This window comes from Ailuropoda melanoleuca, chromosome 3 (genome assembly GCF_002007445.2).
Source record: "Ailuropoda melanoleuca isolate Jingjing chromosome 3, ASM200744v2, whole genome shotgun sequence".
NCBI lineage: Eukaryota > Metazoa > Chordata > Mammalia > Carnivora > Ursidae > Ailuropoda > Ailuropoda melanoleuca.
This window is the reverse complement of record NC_048220.1, coordinates 30,215,393-30,242,793: the sequence shown is the minus strand read 5'-3', so window position 1 is coordinate 30,242,793 and position 27,401 is coordinate 30,215,393. Positions and strand designations below refer to the sequence as shown.

General features: G+C 45.4%; 1 protein-coding gene and 1 long non-coding RNA gene across 7 annotated transcripts in view; one reads left to right on the top strand and one right to left on the bottom strand.

Moving 5' to 3' along the window:
• FGF1 (fibroblast growth factor 1) overlaps nt 1-21,643 on the top strand; it is a 94,056-nt gene extending 72,413 nt beyond the window's left edge. For 4 of the 6 annotated variants that reach the window (XM_019795244.2, XM_019795250.2, XM_019795257.2 and 1 more), the window contains 3 exons: nt 1,561-1,763; nt 14,339-14,442; nt 18,258-20,269. In XM_019795244.2, coding sequence (XP_019650803.1) covers nt 1,595-1,763; nt 14,339-14,442; nt 18,258-18,452 — 468 coding nt within the window. In that variant the 5' untranslated portion in view covers nt 1,561-1,594 and the 3' untranslated portion in view covers nt 18,453-20,269. Of the gene's footprint in view, nt 1-1,560; nt 1,764-14,338; nt 14,443-18,257; nt 20,270-20,825 lie in introns of those variants that run through there. The other 2 variants (XR_004624050.1, XM_019795265.2) reach the window with 2 other exon arrangements.
• Nucleotides 306-25,170, bottom strand: LOC105235855. The gene is made up of 4 exons (XR_004624051.1): nt 24,998-25,170; nt 24,281-24,469; nt 3,290-3,401; nt 306-577 (listed from the first exon to the last, which is right to left on the bottom strand). It is a non-coding gene; the product is annotated as an uncharacterized LOC105235855 (long non-coding RNA).
• Between the last annotated feature and the right edge of the window lie 2,231 nt (nt 25,171-27,401).

Below are 27,401 nucleotides of genomic sequence, written 5' to 3'. Positions count from 1 at the left end.
TGACGGCTTTGTTTCAACACACTCCTTTTGAGGCTTGGCACCACCACCGAGAAGCTGTTGACCTTGGATAGGCCATCGAACATCTGCAGGCTTTGGTGTCATTTTATTTTATTTTATTTTATTTTATTTTATTTTTTTTAAAGATTTTATTTATTTATTTGACAGAGATAGAGACAGCCAGTGAGAGAGGGAACACAAGCAGGGGGAGTGGGAGAGGAAGAAGCAGGCTCCTAGCGGAGGAGCCTGATGTGGGGCTCGATCCCATAACGCCGGGATCACGCCCTGAGCCGAAGGCAGGCGCTTAACCGCTGTGCCACCCAGGCGCCCCTGGTGTCATTTTAGAAAAAATGGGGATAATATGAGTGTCTGTCTCAAAAACTAATAAAGAAGGTCACATGAGCTAACTTGTACGCCCAAACATGTGAATGATGACAGTCATGATTATGATAAGGCCACTCGATAATCAGTGTACAGTCAGCACCTGCTCACTCTTGGAAGGAAGCTCCTGCAGGAGTTCTCCAGCTCTTTCTTCGCCCTTTCCCGTGCGTATTCCTGTAGTCACCAGCATGTTGTTCTCCTAAATGGTGGGGCAAGAAGACGTGGTAAAATTCTAATATTCATTAGTTTTGCTTTTAAAACTTAGCTTTGTGTCACTGATGCATTTTTACCCTGATGATATAAATCTCTACAGAGTGGGTGTCAACACTATTAGAGGATTATACTGTATAATATGGCGGCTTCTGTGTCAGAATAAGTATGTCTCGTTAGAAAATAATAAGGATGAAGATGACCTTTGTACAAGGGACAGACCTACCTTCCCTGTGTGATATGAGGACATACGGAAATCTGGGGAAAGATAACTGGCAGACCCTTCATCATGATCTGTCTCATCGAGTTTCCTTTGGTACAACATCTGTCCTTTAGAACCCCACAGAACACCAGCCACGTGCTTCTTCCCCGGCTCTGATGTTTTTCCCACCAGCAAACCCTTTACGCATTAACCCTTGGCTGTCCCTACTGTGGGCCATCCGAAAGGCCTCCATCCCTTTTCCTGCAGGCCCCAAATAGTCAGGCTATCAGAGCTATCTGGGTCCATGGGGCCAACAGTCTCCAGCCAAAACAGTGGGAGGATGGAGAGCAAAACCTCAGTGCCGGCCTCTCAGCTTTTGTGGGTTTTAGCCAGGGCCCAGGTGTTATTTTAGTGCAACTCCAGTGTTTAATTTGAGGATATGTGTGGATCAGAAGGAGGGACCAAAACATTATTTTTTTTTCCCTTGGCCAAGTGATTAAATTTGAAGTTCTAAAAAATGCACAGGCTGGTCCAAAGCTGTATCCAATTGGGAAGTAAGAAATGTCCTGAAAATCCCTCCCAGGCCAGAGACCTTTCTTCCTTAACCACTGCGCACCGCACAGGCCTGTTTCCTGTGGCCATCACCTGGGCAGTCTGTGGTTACTAACCCACTCGGAGCCCCGTGCCTCAAGGCTCTCCTTCCCTTCTCGGAGGGGTACGCGGCACCCTTGCCGGTGGGACATTCTACAGGGTTGTCTAATTTCTCACAGCCTTGAAAGCGCCACAAGCAGCTGCTGCTGAGCCATGGCTGAAGGGGAGATCACAACCTTCACCGCCCTGACGGAGAAGTTTAATCTGCCTGCGGGGAATTACAAGAAGCCCAAACTCCTCTACTGTAGCAACGGGGGCCACTTCCTGAGGATCCTTCCAGATGGCACAGTGGACGGGACGAGGGACAGGAGCGACCAGCACAGTAAGCCCCCATCTCTCTTGCAGCCCCCTACCTTCCTGGCGTGTTCCTTAGTCAAGGATGCGAGCAGGGAGGATATCTACATACGGGTACCCTTTCCCTGCTTGACACTCTCAGAGGCTGGGTGACATAAATGCATACAGTGTCTAAGTGTGGGAAATCACACATTGTGAGAGCCACAGCCTACCTACAGGGGTCCCGTATCAAGATTTTAAAAGGTCTACCTGTTGACCTACCACAACTGCTCTGAGGTCAGGTACAGCTGCCAGTGTTCAACGGTTCTGGGTTTCTGTAACTAGTGAAGGGCCTGGCCCCCAGGGCTGGGGAGGGTGCTGTCTGCTCTCTGACAGGAAGAGCCACAGGAAGGGCCAGGGGGCAGTCAGCCCTACACAAAGACCTGGGCTCAGTTCATGGTCACGACTCTCCAGCTTATGTTTCCACCGGGCTTGATTTCTGAAATCCTACTTCACAATCATAGTCTTACACATCATAAATTATGCAGCTTTCGCTCTGCATATCGTGCAGATGTGGTTGTGGTAACTGGGAGGGGTAAAGTCATTCTCCAGACCTTATAGAAACTGGAGAGCGGGAGCAGTGGGAGCCAAATGCTGACTATCTCTTCCGGGCTTTCCTCCCAGCTTAGCTCTCAGATGGTGTTGATAAATGGAGGTATGACTTTAGAGAAAAGAATCTTCTTGACTATCTAAGAATAAAAATCTCTTCCTTCTGCTTTAGTGCTTCTCGGGTGGTGTGTCTGTTTGATATTAGGTGTCTGGGTCCTACTGTGATGTTATCAGGGATTCCCTGAACACCACTGAAGCATTAGCTGCTATAGAGAAGCCAAAGTCAGAACTGCTCAGTTCCTGCTTAGAGGGTCAATGATCTGATGGGTAAAGTACACTGTGAATCAAGAGAAGAAAAGTGTAGAGGAAATCAGGAGCTACAGAATAACAGCACAGGTAGCAAGCGAGGTTCTACAGAACTGGCTTTAAAATGGAATGTAAAATACTGGCTTTGATATGAAATACCAAATAGCCGTAATTATTCATGTAATATGCACCAAAGGTTGCAGGCTGTGAGCACAAATGACCACCTCAGCAGCGTTCACTCTACTCTTAAATGCGAAGGTCATGGGTCGGAAGCCGCCATTTATGGACCAGAAGGCATTGTCTCTTCCTTCCCACCCACCAGGCAGACCCTTGAGCAAGAAGGCTGAGGTTGGGCCTCGCAGTTGCANGGTGCAGGGTTAGGTTTGGGGGGGGGGGGTGTTTTGATGGCTTGTCTTCAAACGGGCCTAGCGAATGCCTTCTATTTGATGAAAACTAGGTACCAGAGTGAGGCAAAAAGAACTCCATTTAGTACATTAAACATATATATATGTATATAAGTAACATTGACTCCAAACAAATGGACTTTGATTGGGGTCCATTGTGTGGCAAGCTACACAATTTGTGTGATCTGCCCCACACAGCACAAGGGAAAGAAGCTTTAATTCCTCTGGGGTTTTAAATGTTTCTGATAAGTCTTACCCATCTTCTGAACCAATGGGAACGCTCTCTGGTGCTTAGCATCCCGGGGGAAAGACAACCATGGTGCTGGGTTCCTCAGGGTTAGGCTGGCTTTTCTGGGAAATCTTGAATTCTGGGAAAACAAGACACTACAATTAGGACTTCCAAGTACTGGAATTTCTGTACAAATAGCATGTCATTTCATTGTTGTCATCCCATCATTAACATTATCGATTGCATTCTGGGTATGTAACATTGGGACAACTTCTGAAAGTGCTGTGAATTCGGCCGCCTGACCTAAGATGTCAGGAACCCCTGGAATGCAGCACAAGAAAGCTGTAGGAGTGGGTGTGAGGAGGTCTACATCCAAGCAATGCTGGATCGACTGTTTGCCAAGTGAACTTGGGCTAATTACGTAATCTTTCTGGCCTCACTTTTCTCATTTGTAAAATAAGAATAATCCTACTTGCCTTGCTGGTTTCTTGGGAGGATTAAATGAGATGATCCAGTGAAAGTCCCCGGCACAGCCTGGCTCAGGTTAACAGTTCAGTACAATACTGCTATTGTTGTCATCATCATCATCAAGGCTTCCATATATTCAAAACCAGCATGTGGAAATACAGTATAATATTTGAGGCCTTTCCCTTCATCTTTTCTATAATATTGTCTCCCAGGAAGGTCAAGGGTCTAGATTCACGTTTTGATTCAGGGCCTCTCTGGCAACATTCAGAGTTGTGTTCGCTTATTTATTTACTCTAGAACTAAGAACAAGGGCCAAGGAGAACAGAAATCAGAGTAAGTGGGGTGAGTGAGCAGAAATCCATTTCTGTACTTGTCAATGCCAGGAGAAAAGGATAATCCACATACTCTCTGTAGACTCAAGGGGCCCTAGATCTGGAATCAGAAAACCTGAGTTCATATTCCTGCACTGTCACTTTCTAACTGGAACAGCACTGAACAAGGACCATTCTCCCCATTTTGCATAAAATGCTCTGCAAAATAAACGTCAAGTCCCCCAGCCCAAGGAACCTTCCAGTCACTCTTCCTGTCTAGAAATGTAGATGTCTCCAGTGTTCCCAACTGTCTAATCTTGAGAATAATACTGAGACTCAGCTTCCTCGCCCGGGGAATGGGAATAACAACACCGTCCTGTGTGTCTGAAAAGGCTGAAAAGTCTTAAAGATCCTGCAGGCAAGAAGACTCCCTGGCATGGACATACCCACTGAGTGTGGTTCTGTCGCCCTCTACTGCCCAGTGGCAGTACTGCCACACACCATCTTCATTTCAAGGGTTATTCTGAAACAGAATCAATCTGGACAGGGCAGGGTCAGAGAGAGTAGATGACCCTGGCTTACGGATTAGCACCGTCTGGTGAGGGGATGGTTTCTATTCCTAGATCATTAGTTTGAGCATGACTAGAGACTGTGGTTACAGGTAAGGAGCCATACTCTAAGACTTCCATCAGGAAGAATATTTCTAAAACTCAAACATTGAAATACATCTACATAAATAATACCAAGTAGAACTGCATGCCTTCCAGCTCTACAAGGCAAAAAATAACTCTTTTCACAGCTCCTCTTTGTCTGCCACCAGCGGATCTGCCCTTGGCAAAACTGGGATGTTTTCAAAACTTATCTTCTTCCAACTTCCAGGAGAGTAAGTTTCCAAGTACCTAACACAAGGCCTTTCTTGGAGTGGTATAAACCTACAACAGATGCTTGTGCACAGGCCATTGTAATGTAGGCTTGAGTAAAATGTTCCCATAACTCTTCAAATCACGGCTGTAGGCAATCATCCATACAGGCTATGACCATCTGTTACACCATTCTAGGAAACCCAGGCAACATCAGAGTAAGAGCTGCAGACCAGGAGACAAGGCAATGGGTCTTAAGTTGCAAGAAGATTCATGGTGATCCCTATGGCTTTCCTCTAGGACATGGGTAGATGGTGGCATCACCTTGAGAGGGAGGATCCTGGAAGAGGAACAGGCACAGGGAAAGATGACCAGTACCATTTTGGACACAGAGCATTTGAGGAGTGCCTCTTGTACCATGCATATCTCCTTGTAGTTATAATTATACTTATCTGTGTGATTATTCAACGGTTTTCTCCCCTACTAGGCTCCCTGAGGATGGGGACTTTGTTTCTTATAGCTCAACAATGCAATTCTGTGTCTAGTACATTGACTGGCACTTGGCATATGCCCAATAAATATGAGTTTGATGAGTGAATGAATTGTATTGGTGGCAGATAAATTCAAACTCAACAGTAGATTCAGTAAATCCCTATCAAGCACAATGCCAGGCATTGTGTTAGATTCTTTCATTTCCACTTAACCATAATCTCACAAGGTTATGAATTATCACTCTGCAGACACTGAGCTAACAGGGTCTGTGACCAGTTAGTAAGTGGGAAAGTTGAAAGAGGTCCATAGCTTCTTCTTCCAATACTAAGGTTCTTTCCATATACCACTACTGCCCCTGACATCAATACCATGATGGTGGTCTCACCCCATGAACTGATTATATAAACATACTGGAGGGGCGCCTGGGGGGCGCAGTCAGTTAAGCATCCGACTCTTGGTTTCGGCTCAGGTTGTGATCTCAGGGTCGTGAGATCCAGCCTCATGTCAGGCTCTGTGCTCAGCAGGGAGTCAGCTTGAGATTCTCTCTCCCTCTCCTTCTGACCCTGTCACTCCCCCTGCTCTATCTCTAAAATAAATAAATAAATCTTAAAAAAAAAAAAAAGTACTGAATTCACACAGCCTGCCATGTGGACCAGAGGGGGGTAGGTGCAACTCCTTGTCCCCCTGGGGAAGTCCCTGTTTTTTTCATTTTAAAAACAGTTCCCATGTCCTAGGAAAGGGGGAACCTTAAAGTGTTATATATACTGCCCGGCACATAGTAGGTGCTCAGAAAATGTTATTCACTATCATCACCACTACTAGGCTTACTTGACCTTCTTCCTGCAACCATCTGATCTCTGTAGGCTGTTATGTTAAATGAATGTTAGCCTTGCTCACTGGACTTAGTCCTACTCTTCATCTCGGTGTCACCAGGACCGTGTAGGTTTGGAGCTCTCAAGGTCTGGAATGTAGGAAAAATGTGCCCAGGCCCAGCAAGCCCTGCCCTGTCTAACTTCTCTGGCAGAGAGAGCAAGCTGTCGTGGGCAGAGCGAGGAGGGGCTCCATGTTCGATTCTACTCTTCCTGCTGCACTTTCCTCTTGGGTAAAAGGGGACATGTTTGTTCCTCAACGGGATGAGTACCTGAACGGTAACTGGAGAAGAACAACAAGGTCACGAGCATCCCACATCAGCAGCCTCCTCCGTGACCCACACCCCTTGCCTCCCCAAGCACACAAGAGGCTGTGTGGGGAGCACGATTACTGGCGCTGCTCGCCGCACAAATGGAAATGTTCCTGAGCAAAGTGTGTGCCAATCAAATATTTATAAATCAAACCACATCCTAAAGGCACTAAGGGAGTTCACTGGTCAGAGGAATCGTACTTTGCAGCCCTTTCTAAAGGGCAGAATCCTCTTCAGTGAAATTCCCCCTGCCTCCTTGTTTGGGGCCGTGCAGACTTCAGTTTCTGGTCTGCTGTGACTCGGCACCTCACGGTAAAGGCACTTGGCTCCCCACCAGCTTGGGCTGCAAGTCAAGACAGCTTTTCAGATCACGAAGGTGGGCAGAACTGGGCCCTGCTGGCAGAAGCCAGAGAGCAGGGCAGGTCTTCAGGCAGAAATGCTCCCCCACCCCTTGTGGGGTGTTCTCACCTTGGTGGAATGTAATGCCAGAGGACTCCTTGCCCCTCCTCCCACTCACCCCTTATCTGGTCGTACAGAAGAGATTTTTCTGGATAGACTTTTTTTTTTTATTAATATCACATAGTCCGTGGACTATATCAAAATTTTCCAGGCATCTTTCTTCAGACCCTAAAGCAGAAGCAGACACCTTTACACATTCTAAGAAAAGTCTTTTTCATATATATATGTATTCCAAACCACTGGAATTTTTTTTCCACAAACTCACTTTTTTTTCTTCTCCATCTTTCTCTAATGTTTTACGGAACCCAGCTTGTGGCTACGTTTTAATTACAAATGCCACTGACATAAAACAACCTCACTGAGTTCTGAATGAGGCTGACCTCACTTTGGGTAAACACAGCAAAGGACGGGAAGTCTCCGACCCAGAATAAACTAGGCACGTAATCTCTTTTGGCCTCTCTTTGGAGAGCAGAGGTGGAAAGCAGGCTTAAAGGCCATGGACATACTACCAAAGCAGAACCCTCCCTCTGGGCTCATTTGTCCCCTGAATGCACCAGTTGTAATCTTATCTTTAAATTTTTCTAGGGCAGGAGAGGAAGACACTAGGATGGCTTGGGGCTCGGAACCATGGTGCGGTGCACCAAAGCTCACTTTGTCTTGGCAGTGGCAGGCTCGTAACACCTTTTTCCTTCTTTCTATCCTTGGAAAGTAAGAATCATGTATCTTCCTGTGAATAAAAGTCCTGCTAAGAGCTAATGGAAGGCACCACAGAGATACAGACATAGTTCTGCAGAAGAACAGGTAGACTGCCTAGTAAGGGGCTGGCATATCCACCCAAAAGCTCTGGGTTCACCTTCATGTAGGTTCCTCCAAGTAAGAAGACCCGTGAAGGGGTCCAAACTATAAACACAGGGCAGGGAGGAGCACGATCCAAAAAGGTGGAAATTACATTGCAGAATTTTGGCATTTAGTTTTGATAGAAAGGCCATTCCTAAACCAGCATACCCTTCCACATTTCCTATTAAAGAAGCAGGACTCTAGATTCTCCTGGGCACGTGATAGTCACAAATCCACCAAGCAAATACTTACAACCTGTGTATAAAAATGCTTTGTAAATTTGAATTTCTCTAGGAAATTTATGTCTATCTAGAGTATCTTTTAAAAATGTGCTGGAGAGGGGCAGAGTAGAGGCCCGGCTGGGGGCAGAGAAGGCAGGAGCCCTGGGCAGTGGTAGAGCCTCTGTGCCTGTGTAGGCCGTGGGGGCTGTGCGAACTGGGGACCACAACAAAGAAATTAAAAAATAAGTAAATAAAATAAATAAAATAAAGCAACAAATCTAAAAATATATTTTTTAATTAAAAATTGCTTCCATTTCTCCTAAGTCAAAAGTGGAACAGTAAGTACTCTATGGACTAAATGACTTGTCTCATTTTTCAAAAAGTACTTGTCCTTTCATCCTGGGGATGTGGTAGAGCCAAGGTCCGTCCTGTCACAGACAGCAAGTCCTAAATTCCCTGCCCGGGATAAAGAAAAGCTGCTCCTTCCCTTTTGCTCGGGTGTTAGTTAACCTGGTGGAAGGTGCTGGAAAAGGAAACTGAGCAGAGAATGGGGGCCCCTAGTGCCCTCACCCCTGTCCTGCCTCATCAGTTTTCCTGGCTCCCTGTCACCCCCCAAGAAGACTCACCTTCACAGATACCTATGTTCGGGTCTACACAAGGCCTGGGTCAAGCCTGAGCTGGATCATAGAGAATCAAGGGGTGGTCAGGAGCAAGCAGTGGGAGCCTTGGCCAGCTCTGAGTGTTTGCCCATTGACTAAGAGCCAAGCCTTATGGTCCATGGTTACCAGCAGCCCCATCACCCAGACTCAACCAGGGTCACCTGGTGGCTGGGCTTGCTTCAGAATTGTGTTTTTACAAAATGAAAAGCTAGGACAAAGGGGAAGTTCCTCCCACTGCCCTCCACAGACTCAGCCCTTCTCTTCATCCTCCCCAGAGCAGCAACTGGTATGAATTTGGTCTGAATCTAAGGCACATTTTTCCATTTTACTCTTTATGTATTCATGACCAGTGCACACTGTTTTGTGTTTTTTACAGAATTCCATCAAGGATTTACTATAAATATTCTTTTGCAATTTGCTTTTTTCACCTTACATTATTTTCTGCTTTTCTTTGAAAGATAAAAAACATATATATATATATATATATTTTCTACCTAATACGTATGTGTATCTACCATATGTAATAACATCCAATACATATGAGAGAGAAAGAGAGTTTCTGCTGTGGCTGTTGCACTGTGTTTGCTTTTAGCTGAAAAACAGGTGGGGTTTCTCTAGTTTGCGTCTTTATCATTACAGGGCCTGAGCCCCCTCGGCTCCCGGGGCAGGGTCCCTGTGTGGCACGGGGCATGGCTCCCAGCCTGCAATGGAAGGGCAGGGAATGTGTGTTGACTGAGCGGTTTCCAGGCCTGGCGCTGCTCCGAGAGGGAGGAGCTGCTGCTGAGCCAGGCTGGGTNCTATCCCATTCCCCCCCCCCCCCCCCCTCTGAGCCCCCCCCCCCCCACAAGCACTCCTTCCCGCTCCTCCTGGGCAGCAGCTGCCGGAGGCTGTAGGTTGAGAAGACTGGAGTGAAGTCACTCGAGGGAGCCCAGACACCTCGTCGGTTCCACGAGCAGCCCCGGCTGGGTGTTACTCCTTCCTGCCAGGCCTGCCCACAGAGGATATATGTTTAGGAAACTTAGCCAGAAAGAAATCCAGTGAAAATGAGCTATGAAACTTGGACATCCTGGAGAAATAATATTTACAGAGGAAACTCTTGAGACGAACTCTCACCAGTGCAACAACCCTGGCGTTGGGGCTCATGGCCGAGGACTGAGTCCTGTGCCAAGCAGCTCTGGCTCATGTTTACCTCCGTGAGGCCTTCACGCGGCCAACATGGGAGTCCACAGACGGCGAAGTCAACTCTACCTGCCCCCCCAGAAAGATGAATGGAGACTAGGGAAGGCAGAGAACAGAAATGAGTTAGGAAATGAAAAGCTTTTTAAAAACGCTCCTTGCTGATAATGATGTAACAAATGTACCACTGTGATGGGGGTGTTGATAATGGGGCCTGCACACGTGTGACAGAGGTGATATATGGGAAATCACTGTACCTTCCCTTCACTTTTGCTGTGAACCGAAAACTGCTCACAAATATAAAGTCTATTTTAAAAAATCTTCCTTGATCCTACAAAAGGACCTATCCTTTGGGATTTCTGCAGTACCTATAATGTGTTTGAATAAACACCTATGTAATGGGTGGGTAGGTGGAAAAAAGTCCCAGGCAACTAACCTGGAGCTACAAATGGGATCCTGGATGACCATCCGCCATCGTGTGCATCTTGTCTGACCTTGAACACAAGGAAGTGCAAGAAAAGAGAATTCGGCTGGATTTGGATCCATCTTTCCCATCACTGGAGCCCAGGGTGTTATATGAAAGAGAAGAAAAAAGAGGATACTCGTGATACTCAGAGCTAGGCTCTGGTCACAACGTTACTCCTGATTATAAGTATGATGTTGGGTAAAACATGTTGCCAGCAAGCTTCAGTCTTCTCACCTACAGGACAAAGCCACTGCCGCCTTCCTCCAGAGAATGCTGGGAGAAGCAATGAAGTCATCGTAGCTCCGTGGAAATGACAGTAATGGTCCGAGGCCCTCTCCATGCATTAGATCATTTAATCCTCAAAACAATGCCTGCTTCCAGTGAAGCAGGTATTATCATCACACATAAGGCAACAGAGCTAAATAGCTTGCCCAATGATCACACAGCTAATACACAGCCAAGCCAGACTTTGAATTCATGTGGTTTGATTCTGGAACCCAATCTAATTTTATACTGTTTATAACAGGATAGAAACCAGCACGATGCCTGGTAATCCATACACAGTTAGTCCCTTCCCTCGGTCTCTCTTAAACATACAGGATTAGGCTGAGAAAATGGCAGGAAAGTGTATGTAAAACTTCTCTGAAGACCATAAGATCCAATGAAAAGACAAAGCACTAAAAAATCCCAATTTGATTGAGATATTATTCCTATACCATAGAATTAACCCACTTACAGTGTACAAATCAATGGTTTTCCTTATATTCACAGAGTTGTGACTATCTCCACAATCCATTTTAGAACATTTTTATCACCTGCAAAAGGAATCCTGTACCTCTCAACCAGAATTCCCCCTTTGCTCTCCCCCTTCCTCCTCAGCCCCTGGCTACCACCAATCTATGTCCTGTCTCTATGGGTCTGTCCATTCTAGACATTTCATTTCAATAGAACCATATAATATGTGGTCCTTTGTGACCAGGTTCTTCCACTGAGTACGTTTTCAAAGCTCATCCACGTTGTAGCATGTAAGAGCGCCCCGTTCCTTTTTACCGCCAAACAATATTCTGTTGTATGCAGCACTGCCGTGAAAGGTATTTACTTAGATGTTGGAGCTGGGGAAAACTTTAGAGACTGAATCAAAGCCTTCCATGTTACTGATAAAGAGACTGTGGCCTGGAGGTTAAGGAGCCTTGCCAAGGTCACCGAGCGGGCTGGTGGGAGAGCCATAAAGCTCTCACCTCAGCTCCTCTGACTTCATTCCACAAAGCATCACTGGACACATAATTCAAAGTGCACGGCTTATGGATGATGGACAGCAGGACCATCTCTGCAAATATCAGCCGAATCATTGGTTTAACAAATCTATCTTGGCTGAACCAGTGGACAAGGCACAGGGTGAGGGGCTGCAGACCTGCGGGGAGCAGGACAGAGAAGATCCCTGCTCTTTCCCCAGGTACACATTCTCCTGGGGAGGCAGAAATAAAGGCGCAAACCCTTAAATGACAGAAACAATTGTTCACTGTAGAAAGTGCCAAAGAGGAAACAAAGGACTGAGAAAGAGGACAATGGGGGAACTCAGGTGGCATTGGCAGGGGCAAGGTTGAGTACAGACAGTTGTGGGGGCCTTGGGTGGGAAAGACTTCTCTGAGGAGGGGGCATTTAGGCTGGGGCCTGGAGGAGGAGAAGGGCCAACTATGTCAACATCAGGGGGAAGAAGGTGCCAGATAAAACGTCAAGCGTGGGCAAGATTCCTAAGGTGGGAGAGAGCTTGACGTGTTGGGTGAGTTAAATGGATGGGGCGGGTGAGTGAGTGTGAGCAAGTGGTGTGGTGTGAGGCTAGAGCAGAGGCCCAGATCACAATGGAGGCCTTCTGGCCTGTTCTCTCATGACTACCCTCTCGGACTAACCCAAGTCAGGAGGACCCGTGGGAAAGGAGATCTGTGGCTTCCGGTTTCCTTCCTGTGAATTAGATAAACTGCACTGACCACAGGAAGCTAGAGGAGACCCAAGTCTCTGTAGCGAACACTTCCAAGGACAAGAGAACTGCATCTTCAGTAAGGGTGAGTAACTATGTATCACTCTCAGGATGAATCAGAAGATAAGGAAAACAGAGGGAAATGAGAAAATGCAGACATATTAATAAGGAAGCGGTTAAATGATTGTGGTATAGCTACGTAGCAGAACACGGTGCAGCTGTCAAAAAGAATGAGGTTAACTCTTTCAGTGCTGAACTGGCAAGATTTCCAGTTGGTTGTTCAGCAAACAAAGAAACAAAACAAAACAACAAGGTACACAGTTGTGTGTGTATCATACCATTTGTGTTAAAAAAAAAAAAGGGCAGGAAGGATAACATGTATTTGCCCAGATGTGCATAAAAGCTCTCTAGAAGGGTATGCATAAAATATACCTAGGAGGGGTTGACTTGTCTGTCTCTGCCTCTCCCCACCGCTGAAGAATGTGCCCTGGGAGGAAGGACAAGGGTCTCATCTGTCCTTTTTACCACTGTATCCCCAACAGTCGCACAAGGGAGGTTGGGGGACAGAGGCAATAGAAGGGAGACTCTGTGTCCTCTTATACGGTTTCCAAATTCAAAACATGTGAATATATTTCCTATTCAAAGAAATTAAATAAAACAGGAAAGCAAGGAAAAGGCAATGAGGGGTCTCCAGGTCCCAACCAGAGCCCGGTGTTCCTTCCCGCCCACCCTGACCCTCTCAGCCTCTGACTAAGCTGACCCTTAGGGAGGTCAGCCTGTCCTCCCGGAGAATGGGGTGCTCACTGGCCCGCAGTTGGATTTTTCGCCCCTCATCATCACGATGGTTATGACAGTCTAGTGACCAAAGAAATTGTCCAGAGAGCCCAGAATTAATTTTGTTTCTCAAATGTGAGCCATCAATGGGTCTCCCCCTCTAGAGCCACCAGGGGGAGAATGAACAAATGAAGAATTATTGAATGGGTGTCATACTCCAGGTAGTGGTCCGGCAGCGGGCAAGGCTCCTTAGGGGTATTAATCAGTATAAATGGGGAGTCTAACTCAGAGGAACTCAGGTCCTTGCTCTCAACTTCATAGTTTCCCAACCTCAGCACTACTGACGTTCTGGGCTGAATAAGTCCTCATTGTGGGGGCTGCCCTGAGCATTACAGAATGTGTCACAGCACCCCTGGCCTCGATGTACCATCTTCACTGCAGCCAGCACAGCCCAAAATGTCTCCAGACATGGCCAGATGTCACCTGGCAAACATCACCCCAGGGTGAGAACAACTGTTCCCATCCCTGCATTTCCAGACAACTGCTTTGTCTTCCTGATGGGACGCTGGGGCTCCCCTCTGCCTCTATTCCAGCTGGGCTGCCGCCGTGGCTGGCAGCTGACTGAACTCCATGGTGGGAGAGTTCCCTGAGTTTCAAATGCACTAACCAGACCAACTTCCTGGGAACCTCTCTGTCTGGGAAAATAACGCTATTGGATTTTGTAAAATAACAATGTGTCCACGAGAAGCTCCCACGCCGAACAGGCTGGGGCCCTAAAAAGGCACCTCCAAAGCAGGTTGCTAATTAAAGCAGAACACACTCGGGCTGGCCAGCTGCCCACTCCGCAGCACCTAGGAAATCGAACGTCGCCGCTTCCTCCCGTGGTTATGTCCCCAGCAGGAGGGAAGAGAGACAGAGGAAGTGCAGGAGGGGTCATTCTGTAACCTGCAGGGGGATGGTGGGCACGCCCATCGTCGTCCCTCCTTCTCTCAAGAACATCCTGCCCAAAGGGCAGCTTTCTTTGGAGGGCAAAGAAAAAGGAACTGTATGTCTATGTTTTGATGAATTTGAGGCTCATCCTTGAGGGCACTGCGAACTGAATGAGCAGAATTTTCCACGGCTAACTGTTTTTGCCGCCAGGCCCTGTCGGCAACGGCTTTGTGTTTACTTACTTTCACCCGTGTTATTTCTGTTTCAGTTCAACTGCAGCTCAGCGCGGAAAGCGTAGGGGAGGTGTACATAAAGAGCACCGAGACCGGCCAGTACTTGGCCATGGACACCGATGGGCTTCTGTACGGCTCAGTAAGTATGAGGCCAAGGTTTGAGGTTTCCAGAACTCGTGTTACGTTGAGTGATGCAAACTATAAAGCAACAATTAGTCTCTGTTTGTTGTTTTTTCCAGCAGGATTCCCACCCTCTCCCCTGCCTTATTTTAGGCGCAGGCATGAAAGAGTTTCTTGTGGTACTCTCTCAAAATACTCAGAACGTATTATCGCCTAGACACAGAGGAGACATTGATTGAAATTTTAGGAACTCCTCGGTCAATCATTTCAGAATACCTATTCCCACTTTATTCACTCATTCCAAAAATGTTTCCTGGGCCCACCACATGCTGTAAGCGTGTTCTCTACGCTCTTCACAAAAATTGTTGAGCCTAAACTCTAGCATGTGACTCGTCATCCAACCAACATGTAGCAAGTGTCCCCGGTGTCTAAGTACTGAAGGGATGTGACGACGAATGAGCTACAGCCCCGACCTTGAGAAGCACGGTCTGAGAGTTTATCCCGGAGCTCAAAATCCTCCACATCTGCTCCGTTCCTCTCCTCAGTAGTGCTTCACACAGGTGTGACTCAGTGTATACTGGTCTCTGTGAGAAAAGAATGGAAACAGTGTGATTTTGCCCCATTGGTATCTCTGGTAGAAGATTTAAATGGAAAGAGAACTAAAGCCAATGGACCCCAGTTTTGAAATTATTTCTGAATTTCAATGATCCTTGCTCTATATCCTAACAATTGATCATTGAGGCTTAGCCAAACCCCTTTCTTCCCTTTTATGAAGATATCTACAAAAAGGCAGGCGGTAGGGGGTTTTGGTCGGAAGCTCTCTTTAACTTACATCAAATTGCCAAGGGGCAGTGGGCACTGAAAACTGTCTTTTGAAGCTGTAACTTCAGCCAGCGTTCGGGATGTGAGCACAGTTTGGTTTTTCAGGCTGCCTGCTAGGGGTCAGAAGATGAGACTGTCAGAAAATCAGCAGCCTCCTGCAGGCTGTTTGCTGAAATATGGATCAAATGGGACCATTCTAAAGGGTTTGGGGCTCGGGCAGTGACTGCTACATAGGAAGTAGGGTTTTTTGTTTGTTTGTTTGTTTTTTAAGGTGGTATTTGGTAATTCTTCTATTTGGTAATCAACCAATTCTTCTATTTGGTAATCAACCAATCACTGAATCTCAAACTCAAAACTGAATCTCAATTCTCTGCAACTGCAGCAAGTTACTTGCCTCCTCTGAGCTTTGTCTAAAATGAGGATAGCAATGGACGGTGACTGCCACATATAGGGGTTAAGAGGGGACAAAGAGACAATGCACAGAACCCACCCACCAGTGCTGCTGACACATGGGAGGTGCTCCATCAGTGAGAGCTATAAAACAACTAATAAGTTTATAAATCCCTTATGCTCATTATTTCCTAGGTTATATTTATAGCTTATGGCTTTTCCTCTTTTAAATCAGTTTTGATTTTTAATATAACCTTCTTCTAATTGTATTAAAAATATTGAGGGAGAACCCCAAATCCAATTTCCCCTAGGCTCCCACCATAGTCCTGGCCATCACCTAAACTACTCAGAGGGTAATCTTAATATATTATGCCTAATAATCTATATATTTCTCCACTAATAATGACCAAGTTCTAAAATATCTCAGAGCTCTGCCTCACACTCTTAACAAGTTTTAGGTATTAATCCACCCTGATACAAATTTTTATGTCTGTGGAAAGGATATTATTTTAAAAAATAAGTTTGAAAGGCTATATATCCAAACATTAATATATTTATCTCTAGGGGTGGTAAGCAGCCGATTTTACAATATGTGAATGCCTGTCTTATCCAAATTATCTACAGTAGGCCTATGTCACCCATATAGTTGGGGGAAAAGTGTGCTAAATATAAAAAAAGAAAATCATTTTTAAAATAGTCATGAATCAACTGTTAATCTCCAGGCCCTTGGCATTGCACCAAGTGCATAACAACTACTGACAAATCCTGACTGAGGGACAGACGGAGCTCCCCCAATGCGGCCTGCTGACTCAGCCTGTGACTCAGCCGCTCTGTGTGTGTCAACTGCTCTAGTGTAACGGAGACATCAGGTGAGGGATGTGGCCGTCCTCAGCTTCGTCACAGAACGCAGGCCTGACGCCCACTGAGAGGCGTCACGGGGGACCCTCCCTGTAGGGGAGTGGGCAAGCCACACTGGTCCACAACTGCCCACCTCCTCCCACACCCAACAACGTGCATCAAACACTAACGTCTGAGTACGTTCCTCTAGAGGCAGCAGAGTCACCCAATTACATACTATAGTTATCTCCCATCTTACTCTAAAAGGATCCAAAGTGTCTCACCCAGATGTCATTGCACTAGACTACAAATGAATAAGAAGCAGGAAACTTGCTGTTCCATAGTTCCTTACTCATCAAAGGGAGCTTGACTGACTGCTTGCCACGTTCTCAAGAAGCAAATGCAACTCGCCACTTAGCTGGAGAGCACCTCTCATTTGTAAGGCTCTGTGTCGGCTGGGTAGAAGCAAGGCTGGCAAGTTTTCACTTCTTGCCTAAGTGAGGCTCACAGCTACATACACCAACATGCCCACAAATAAAGAATAATGAACAACAAGATTGGAAACTATCAGGAAAGGCATCACTCACCGCTGTGGGTGAAGAGATAAGGTTGAGATCACATGACTTGGAACTGGAGCAAAGTCGATGAACATCGAATGCCTGGGGTTCTTCCCACTTTCTAACAGATGAACTTCAAGGAAAACAGTAACTGTTGGTAGAGATTTTTAGTAACTGCACTATTTAATATGTCGTAGTGATCTTTCCAGCTTAATAAATTGGCAACTGCGTTGGATTCCAATGTGTGGATGTAGCCCTAGCCACTTAACCAACCGCCTTTCCATGAAGATGTAGGTTGCTTCGAATGTGTTCCCATTATACCCTGTACTTCAAAGACTATCCTCGAAAATACCATTTTACACTACTCAACTATCTCCTAAGGCTCAATTCCTACAAATGAAATTGCTGAGTCAAAGGTAATACCGATTGCCAAACTACCCTCAGAAAATTGCCACCAATTTATCTCACCAACAGTGCACGCAAGTGCCAATTTCCTATGCTCTCATAATACTAAGCATTGTAAATTTTTTTGTTCTTTGCAGATATTATAGTCAACATGTTGAATTGTTTTTAATTTGCATTTTCTTGTGAGATTGAATGTTTTCATAGGTTTATTTCCTATTTTTTTTTAAAAATGGGATAGCATGCCATTTTGCTAACATCATCAGCCTCTATCCGTATGGCTTTATCTATGTCCTTCTGTGTGTTCATACGTAAAGATATGCGGAAGTATGTTCATCGACTGTTAACAGTTCCCTATATCTGGCTGGGTGGCTTGGGGTGGTTTTTAAATTTTTCAAGTCCAAACTTAAAAACCCCCACCACATCACGGTTTGGTTTTACCGATTTTGGCCATTTTTCAGGGTCATGTCCATGTGCTGGGCCTTTAGAGACAAAAGGCCCAGCCCTGCCCTTGACATGCTACGGTCATTCAGGATCTCCCCAGCAGGGAACTCCAGGGTCCTGAGGACAGCAGATGGAAGGGGAGCTTGCAAAAATAGTTAATGAATTTGAAGGCTCACTAGGTTCTGGGTCCTGTTCTAAGTTATTACCATTACTGTTACCCTCAGTGACAGGTCCCATTATGATCTCAATTCTCCTGAAAAAGAAACTGAAGCACAAAAAAGCCTCAGCAGACTTGCCCAAGGTCGTGGGGCTAGTAAAAAGAGAAACCTCACTGAAAACCAATCTCTAATAATTCTACTCTCCTTCGGTCTTATCTTTTTAGCAGACACCAAATGAGGAATGTTTGTTCCTGGAAAGGCTGGAGGAAAACCATTACAACACCTACACATCCAAGAAGCACGCGGAGAAGAATTGGTTTGTTGGTCTCAAGAAGAATGGAAGCTGCAAACGTGGTCCTCGGACTCACTATGGCCAGAAAGCAATTCTGTTTCTCCCCCTGCCAGTCTCCTCTGATTAAAGAAATATCTTCTGGGTGCCGACCACTCCAGAGGAGGCTGAGGGGTCTTCACCCAGCTGACCCCAGATTGTTCCCTTGACCATTGGCTACACTAACCCCTGGTCCACAGAGCCTGAATTTGTAAGCAATGCGCTTCTAAATGCCCAGTTCACTTTTTTCTTTTTCTTTTTTTTTTTTTGCAGAGCCTCTTACTCCAGCACAGTTTGGAAGAGAGGGATCAAATTGCTTCTAGAGGCCAACTGGCTGGTCAGTCTGGGTGTGTGGATGTCCAGTTGCCTCCAGGCACCTGCTGCAGGCTGAGCCTCTCAATGCAAAAGGTGTGGCCAAATGAAGTGTGTTCAGGGGGCTGCCATGTGGGTCATTAGTAACTGCATACAATTCCCTCTACTGAGTAAACTCTATCTCTGATTCCCCCAAACATCTGGCATGATGCCCTTTCATCCTTTCAATACCCCACAACTATCAACAGCTTATGGCTAGGTTAGGGGAAGGCAGTGTTCCATGAGTACAAACTGGGATGAAGAAATCAAATCCCTCCCCCACGCAATAACAGAAGGGACTAAAATGGCAAAGGGAGATTGGGTTCTGGTGGACAACTTGGAAGGTTGGGCTCTCAATGCGGAATAAACAAAGGATGGGAGGCTTAGCCACAAGAAGGCAGGATAAATGCATAGCTTTGGAAGTCCTTACGATGCCTTGACTTTCCCAAGATTATTTGGCAGCAGGAAGCCCCAGGATGATGTCAGACAGGCAGCATGAGAAGCAGGCTCTTGATAAAAGCAAAAACATCCAGTGTTGGTAAATTCATTTGGGTCTGGGGTGTGGGAGTGCTGAGAAAGAAAGGAAACGTGGGCTGAGGGGATGCTTTCCTAGAAAGAGATAGATTCTAGAAGTGGGGAGGAAAGAGAAAGGGACGCCAGGACTGGTGTTTGGTCCCAAGAAAACAGAGGATCTGAGGTCCCAGGCAGTGTTTACAAATCACAAGCGGACTGGGTTCGAGTGTAGATTCCTATGCGGTGGGTCTGGGGTATGGTTTGTGTATTTCTAACACGCCCCAGGTGCTGCAAGGGCTGCTGCCCTCCCCCCACACCCCCAGTTTGAGTAGCAAAGTCCTGAAGAATGCTGTTCAAAGGAAAGTGGCTCAAGCCCCTGATCCCCTCTCACCTCACCCTCAGAAACATACACAGCATGAGTCTTCCTGAGCTCTCAGGCAGCGTGAGCAGCAGTGATGCTGGTGTGAAGGAACATGGATGTAAGGCGCTTTGGCCCGGTGCCTATAAAATACCCATTTAGAAGATATACAAAAGCATACTTCAAAAATGTTAAACCCTCACCAACAGCTTTTCTCAAGAGACCATTTGTGTTACGATTACTTGTATAAATATGCTTCCTGCTTAAAGTAAACGTGACCCAAGTGGCTAGCAAATTAGAAACACCATTCATCTCTGACATGGGATACTGTTGCCATGTAAAAGCCCTTAATAAGCCATTTACATTTACTGTGAGACTGTATGTTTTAATCATATTTAAAAATATAGAGCTCAAAGGCAGTTAACTGATTCGCATTCAGCCACCGAGAATAATAATAGGCTATGATGTATAAGCTCTTCAATTATCTACTACTTACACTACATTTACCTATAAAAAGAGATTGTACGTCGTTTTCCATTGTGCGATTACAAATTTTCTTTGAAAGTGGGGACTCTGAAGCAAAGATATGATAACTGTGGATAAAAACTGCTGACAATATTAGCTCATGGTATAAGGAGCTGACATGACTAATTGAAAAATAATTCCTTACTAACTGAATTGTCATGTTTACGATGGGGGAAAAAAAAGACAATCTGTGAAAGTTCGAAGCAACAGTGCAACCGAGGAACTGAACTAAGTTCACACCATAGCTCATAATATTCTGCATTTTGTACAGAAAAACGAATTCAGCGCTTTTTGTTTTTGTAACTTGGATAAGACAATTCTATGTTATTTTAGTAAATCCTTACAGGCAAGTTGGGGATCATGCAGTGTGGTTTAACATCTCCTTACTCTGAAGATCTGGCAGAAAAGGGTATGCAGAGAGGGAATATAAGATATTTATAATGGTCCATAATTTTTAGTGTATGAATCAAACTCAAATATAACACTGGCCAAGAAAAATTAAATGTTGCTAACAGATGAGACGGAAGTCTGTGGTTTCAGAAATCCAAAGCTGTTAGAAGAAACACTACTGTGGCCTCCACAACCTCTGCCCAGTCATTATTCATGCATTCATTCAGTGAATATTTATTTCGTACCTACTGTGTACCAGGCACTGTCCTGGGTACTGGGGCCCCTGGAAACCTTGTCTGTCTGGTTTGCTGCTGTATTCTCTCCCAGGGCATTATATTTATGATGAAAGATGCTGTGGATACATTTACTTCAGTCAAGTAAAAACGGAGACTGTGTAGCTTCCTGCTGAACAAACAGCAAGTCCCAGAAACCCAGGTTCTGGAAAATCAGCCACACCCAGTGTAAGATAAACCCCTATCAAGGTGTCAGAGGCCACGGCAAGGTAAACCTAACATTTTCAACCACAGAACCATGTCTGCTTTAGGAGGACCACTTTCAGATTGGGGAAAGAGCCCGTCAGATCTTGTAAGAAGGGAGTCGTTGGCAGATCCCCGCCATCGGGAACGTGCTCTAGTTCCTTAAACATGGAGCACTCCTGTTGCGCTCTCTCTTCCTTGAGTAAGTCAAGTCGCCATCTGCTTGTCACATGCCTCTCGTGTGGATTCATTCTCAGGCCAACTGTTAAGAATTGCCTGACATTCTGTACAGAGCATTGGAGCGTTTATGCTTTTGACTGCTTTCGGTACGGAGGTGGAGGCGGTTAGTGATCTGTTTCCTTGGAAGGGATGATCATTAGAGCCTCCTCTGGCCAACAGTGTGTATTTATCAAAAACTGACTGGAGCGTCAAGTGTTCCTGGAGATCAAGGTCCTTGCTTTGTGTCAGAGGGGACGGAGCCCAACTCCTCAGCTTTGTGGGACAGACAGCCTAAACCAGCTGAGCCCACGGGCTGCGAAGCAGAACTCTGACGAAGAAGACATCTGTCCTTTTACACCACTGTCTCTCTTTTTCTGGCACCTTACAAGTGTTAATAAATGTTCCACTAAAAGGTGATACTGTCTCTGGGAGTTTTAGAACATCACAGGTCTCATCTTCCTATGGAAGGTCTTGCCCCCACACTTGACAGGTGTGGCTGCGTTGTTTTCTAGACACAGCTTGTCACCGGATAGGACTTCTTAAAAGCTGACAGGAGGAGCTAAGGCAGAAACAGTTCTCATTTTGTTTGGAAACCTGAGGAAATATTAGTGTTTTTCTAGAGATCCATCCATCAAGTATATTCAGGGGATTTGCCCCCTGAAGAGCCAAGTACCATAACTAACTCAACTGGTACTTTTTTTCATAGTATAAATTATGAAAATTTATGCTACTATCATACAGTTGACCAGCTTGTCCTCAGGCAAGTGCCTTAATGAAGGGTAACACATTTGCCCATTAGATTTTCTGAAATCACTATCATACTAAGCAACATCACTTTAAATAAACTTCTCAATACTAGTATTCTTTTTATTTAATTTTATTTATTTGAGAGAGACACAGAGACACAGAGCACAAAAAGGGGAAAGGGCAGAGCAAGAGGGAGAGAAACAAGCAGGCTCCCCGCTGAGCAAGGAGAACTACAAGGGGGCTCGATCCCAGGACCCTGAGATCATGACCTGAGCTGAAGTCAGACACTTAACCCACTGAGCCAACCCAGGCGCCCCTCAATCTTAGGACTTCTTATTCTTAGGAGAAAGCATACTGTTGCCTAAACCTCATGGCAGAATCAGATCACACACACAAACACTCACACATATACACACACACACAGGCTCTCACACACATACACTCGCACAAGCACGTGTACCTATTAATAATGGTTGGGCAGCGTTTGTCCACTCTACCAATTACACACAACAATCAATCGCTCCTTTTCCTTTTAAAGTCGCTTAAACCCAATACTTTCCTACTATGGAGCTTGAGCCACAGTAAGAACTACATTTTCCATCACAATCCAGCACATACATATATATATACACACAACTGAAACAAAAACAGCAGGAAACTATATACAGGCAATGCACTTTTTCCCATTTCATTCCACTAAAAAATGCTGGTCAAAGATCCATTAAATTGGGTCACAACATTAATGGGTTACAACCACAATTTTTTGGAAAACGCTGGCTCAAAGCAACTGGTCTTCATCCTGAAGATGACGAGATCCAATTAGGATCCTGTATGACTTCAGTTTTTTCAAAAACACGGTTTGTTCAAAGACAAGGGGACATCCTGTTACCCAGGAACCATCTGTTCTGAGGGCTTGGTGAATTCTTTTAGTTGGTTTGCTTCTAATCATGCAAAATGAATGTAACGATGCAGATCCCACAGGCAACCACCACTGCCTGCAAAGCCTCCTGTGTTTTTAGCAGATTTCTGCTGGCAGAGCCCTGAGGACTCTGACCCCCCTCCTCTCCTTTGAAACTCTCATCACTGTGGGGCTTGAGGGCATTCCCTGCCTAACTTCCACAGTCTTCACTTCATTCCTCCCTTTTGCTCCCCATCCCTAAACTCTTAATTCATAAACAAGACTTGAAAAGTAGGTTGAGCCAGGAAAAGGTGAGACACCCAGGGCCTCTGAGCATCCTCCCAGCCCCCATTGCTTTCTGACAATTACCCTCTTACCTACCTAACAGAAGAGTTTCCCATCCATCACTCAGTAACAAGATAAACACCATTGCTACTGGAATGCATCTTGTACAGGGATTTGAAAATTTTCATCTTTGCTGAACCAACTAAAAAATGTAACTCTACGCCCTAAATGTTTGAGAGGGTTAGTCTGGCTGAGAATTGGCCTCTTATGGGTGAAACTGACATCAAAAGGGAAAAGTATAACTGAAGTCACTGCCTTCCATATGTATCTGAGTGATGTCCTAGCTGTCATGGGGTGGGGAGGGGAGGGGAATCCTAACCCCAAGCACCCTTGGGTCGCCGTTATATTGAGGAGTATGGTAATAGAGATACATCAAACAAAGACATGCCTTCAAGTGCACTTGTACAAATTAACAAAAATTATTTGTAAGAGCAGTAGTGCAATATAGGAAGACTTAAGCCTGACCTAGCCGTGGGACTTGTAATGTCTCCATTTCAAAATCAGTAGGCATTTGTTTGACAACCATTAAAACTGCAATAATGGCTCGTGAAAAGCGGCACACCCCCACCTTCCAACTCCACTCCTTAAACTTGTCCTCCAGCCCCAGAAAGGATCTCCCATTATTGTACATAATATTTACTCTAAAACCCAGCAGAGAACTCAGAGCCTGAGACGTGGGGATCCGACACAGGGCGTTCGTGACCCCAGTGATCCATCTCACATTCCCTCAAGTTACAGGGAAATGTCCTAAATGACTACTGGGATCTTTCTGTAACACTGTACCCACTCTGCGGTTGACATATTGACCATGACATACTACACTGTTAGCTTTCCACCCCAGTTAGAAAATTAAAAAGAGAAACCAGGTCACACACAGCCCGAAGCTGGAGGGTAGGTTTGCTTTATAAAACGCATGTATGGTAGGATCTAGTTTTGGGGTCTTCTGATGGGTCTGAGAATGTGTGTGATGTGGGAAGGAGGTATTTCCTAAATTGCTTCCTTCCCTCTGAGCTACCCACTGTCACACAGGCTACATTTACACATTTAGCAGCTAAACACTGGTGTCTACTTTATTACGTAAACAAGCAAAACCTCACCATGTCCTTGATGTGCTCTTCTATCCGCCTTAATGAAGGGTTGGGCGCTCCTTGTTTGGAAGTGTGTTCAATTTCAGGATTTGGTTCACTTGGTTGCTGGGTTTGGGGATGTAGGTGTAGACAAGCAGCTTGTGCAAGTCGTCACAGAGATGCACATCATTGTCATTTTTGTATTTCGTATTTTCCTGCCTTAAGAGAAATTCTTTTTTTAGTCTTACCCAGAGATACATAAGAGCAAGAGGTTAGACTATTTTACTGATATGCCTTGGCCCAGAACTTCTTCCTCCAAAGTAAGTCACAAGGATGTCTCCGTACACTAACTGGTTTTGTTTGGCCTGTAAAAACAGGACTGCTCGTAGTCTGTGACGTCAACTGTGTTGAAAGTTCAGTAGTTTCCTATAGAAGCGAACAGTAAGATCTATGGCTTTCTCAAAATACAACACTTGGGGGGGGCACCTGGGTGGCTCAGTCAGTTAAGGGTCTTCCTTTGGCTCAGGTCATGATTCTGGGGTCCTGGGATCGGGTCCTGCGTCAGGCTCCCTGCTCAGTGGGAAGTCTGCTTTTCCTTTTCCTTTCCTGCCTCTACCTTTACTCCCTCTGGTGCTCACTCTCTCCCTCGTGTTCTCTCTCCCTCATGCTCACTCTCCCTTTCTCTCTTTCAAATAAATAAAATCTTTAAAAACAAACAAACAAACAAACAAACAAACAAACAAATACCTGCATTAGGAGCCCTGAGTGTGACCTGGGAAATGGTGCAGGTTTTAGGACTGGCTGGATTATTTCTGATATTACAGGATCAAATCGTAAATCCAGGGCAGGTGTGCAGAGGGGACATAGGAGAGAGGAACTTGTTTCCCTATCCATGGTGCCACTGGAATCTGTCATAGAATATTTACCTGAAGAGAAGAAGAGAGGTAGGTCTTATAGGATGCTTGAAATTGCGTAACTCTCAAGCAACCTGAACATTTGGGAAGAGTTTGGCAGGGCAGGGGGCTACCCCACACCATTGAGTCCTCAAGAATAAACAGCAGGACTATGTTGAAAATGAAGCATTTTTCCTCAATTCCCTCCCTCCCTCATTCATTCGTTCACCGGTCATCTATTGAGTATCTAGCACTGTGTTTGTGAGGGTCTGGTCTGGAAACTGAGACCACACCAGTAATTTGAACAGGGAAACTTTAATGGGAAGAATTGTTAACTAATAAAAAGGGACTAACTACTGAGGGGGTAAAGAGATCTCTAATTGAGTCCTCAAGAATAAACAGCAGGACTATGTTGAAAATGAAGCATTTTTCCTCAATTCCCTCTCTCCCTCATTCATTCGTTCACCGGTCATCTATTGAGTATCTAGCACTGTGTTTGTGAGGGTCTGGTCTGGAAACTGAGACCACACCAGTAATTTGAACAGGGAAACTTTAATGGGAAGAATTGTTAACTAATAAAAAGGGACTAACTACTGAGGGGGTAAAGAGATCTCTAAGCAATATTGGAATAGAAGATGGAGGGAACAGCTTCTCTTCCAAGGCTACAGAAAGAACTCAAGGAAGGAAGAAACTTGAGAGAGGGGCTTCTCTCAGGGATGAGATTTGGACTCCATCGGCAAAGGGGTGGCTGTGGCCCAAGGATGGTGGGGGATCACACCGTGGCCCCTCAGCGAGCTTCCACTGGGCGTGCTCGAGAGCCAGCGCGACTCCCTGCAGGTTATGCACAGGCCAGTTTTGCACAGGAAGCTGCCCGCTGGCCATCGTGCCATCGGAGCTGGAAGAAAAGTACTAGAACCCCAAAGACAAGCCCCTTCACCTCAAAGTGTCCCTCAGGTGCCCTCTGCTGATAAAGCCTAAGCTGCATCAGCTGGCAAAGGAGAAACCTTGTCGGGGTCCAGCAGCACTGTGACAAAAGGAGGCACAGAGGAATGGATTTGGAGCAGATAGGCAAGAACCGACAACCTGCATAACCATGGTTTGGATACTCTGCTAGACATGGCGTTAGCGATGAATAAATGTGGTCCTTGCTCTTACAAAGCTTACTGTCGTAGTGGATGGACACAGTCCCTAGAGGAAGGCATCATTTTTTTTTTTGGCTTTATTCCCTTTAAAAAAATCACTGCTTTCTGAGACCTCTGAGCTTCTCCAAAGACGATCACATACATTCAAGTTAGTTCCTTCAGATATTAAGCCATTTGCTATTTTATTTTTTCAGGGAAATAATAAGGTCCTTTGCTATTTTAAAGCAACCCTAACCAGTGCAATATACACACAGAGAAGCAGCTAGCTCTGGAGCAGACCCACGGAGTCGGAATCCTGGCTCCTCCGTTTACTGACTTGGTAACTTTGGGCAAGTGACTGAATCTAGCTGCCCTCCATGTCCTCCTCCACAAAGTGAGGATCCGAACAGTATCGACCTCATAGGCCTGGTGAGAGGATCAACTGTGGTGGAGACATGCAAGGACTTTAATACAATATCTGCCATACAAAAAGGATTGAATAAACATTTGCAACTGTTTTGTAATAAATGCAATTACATATATTATAATAAGATAGGGGTAAAAATGATCTTTTAGATTCTCCATTCAGGTTCCCAGGGATTGTTTTCATGAACCCACACTCAGAAAGATCCTGCTTTTAAACAATTCATTTAAAAAAGATTCAAAATGGAGTGGCTCATTCAGTTGAGTGTATAACTTCAGCTCAGGTCATGATCTCGGGGTCCTGGGATCAAGCCACACGTTGGGCTCCCTGCTCAGCAGGGACTCTGCTTCTCCCTCTCCTTCTGCCCTTCTTCCTGCTCGTGCTCTCTCTCTCTCTAATACATAAAATCTTTTTTTAAAAAATAATAAAAAATTAAAAATAAAAAGAGGGGCACCTGGGTGGCTTAGTTGGTTGAGCAACGACTCTTGATTTTGGCTCAGGGCATGATCTCAGGGTGGTGGCATGGAGCCCCATGACCAGCTCTGCACGCAAAATGGAGTCTGCTTGTCCTTCTCCTTCTGCTCCTCCCCCTGGGAGCTCTCTCTCTCTCTCAAATAAATAATGAAAGTCTAGATTGACTCCAAGCTTACTTTTTTTTTTTTTTAAAGATTTTATTTATTTATTTGACAGAGATAGAGACAGCCAGCGAGAGA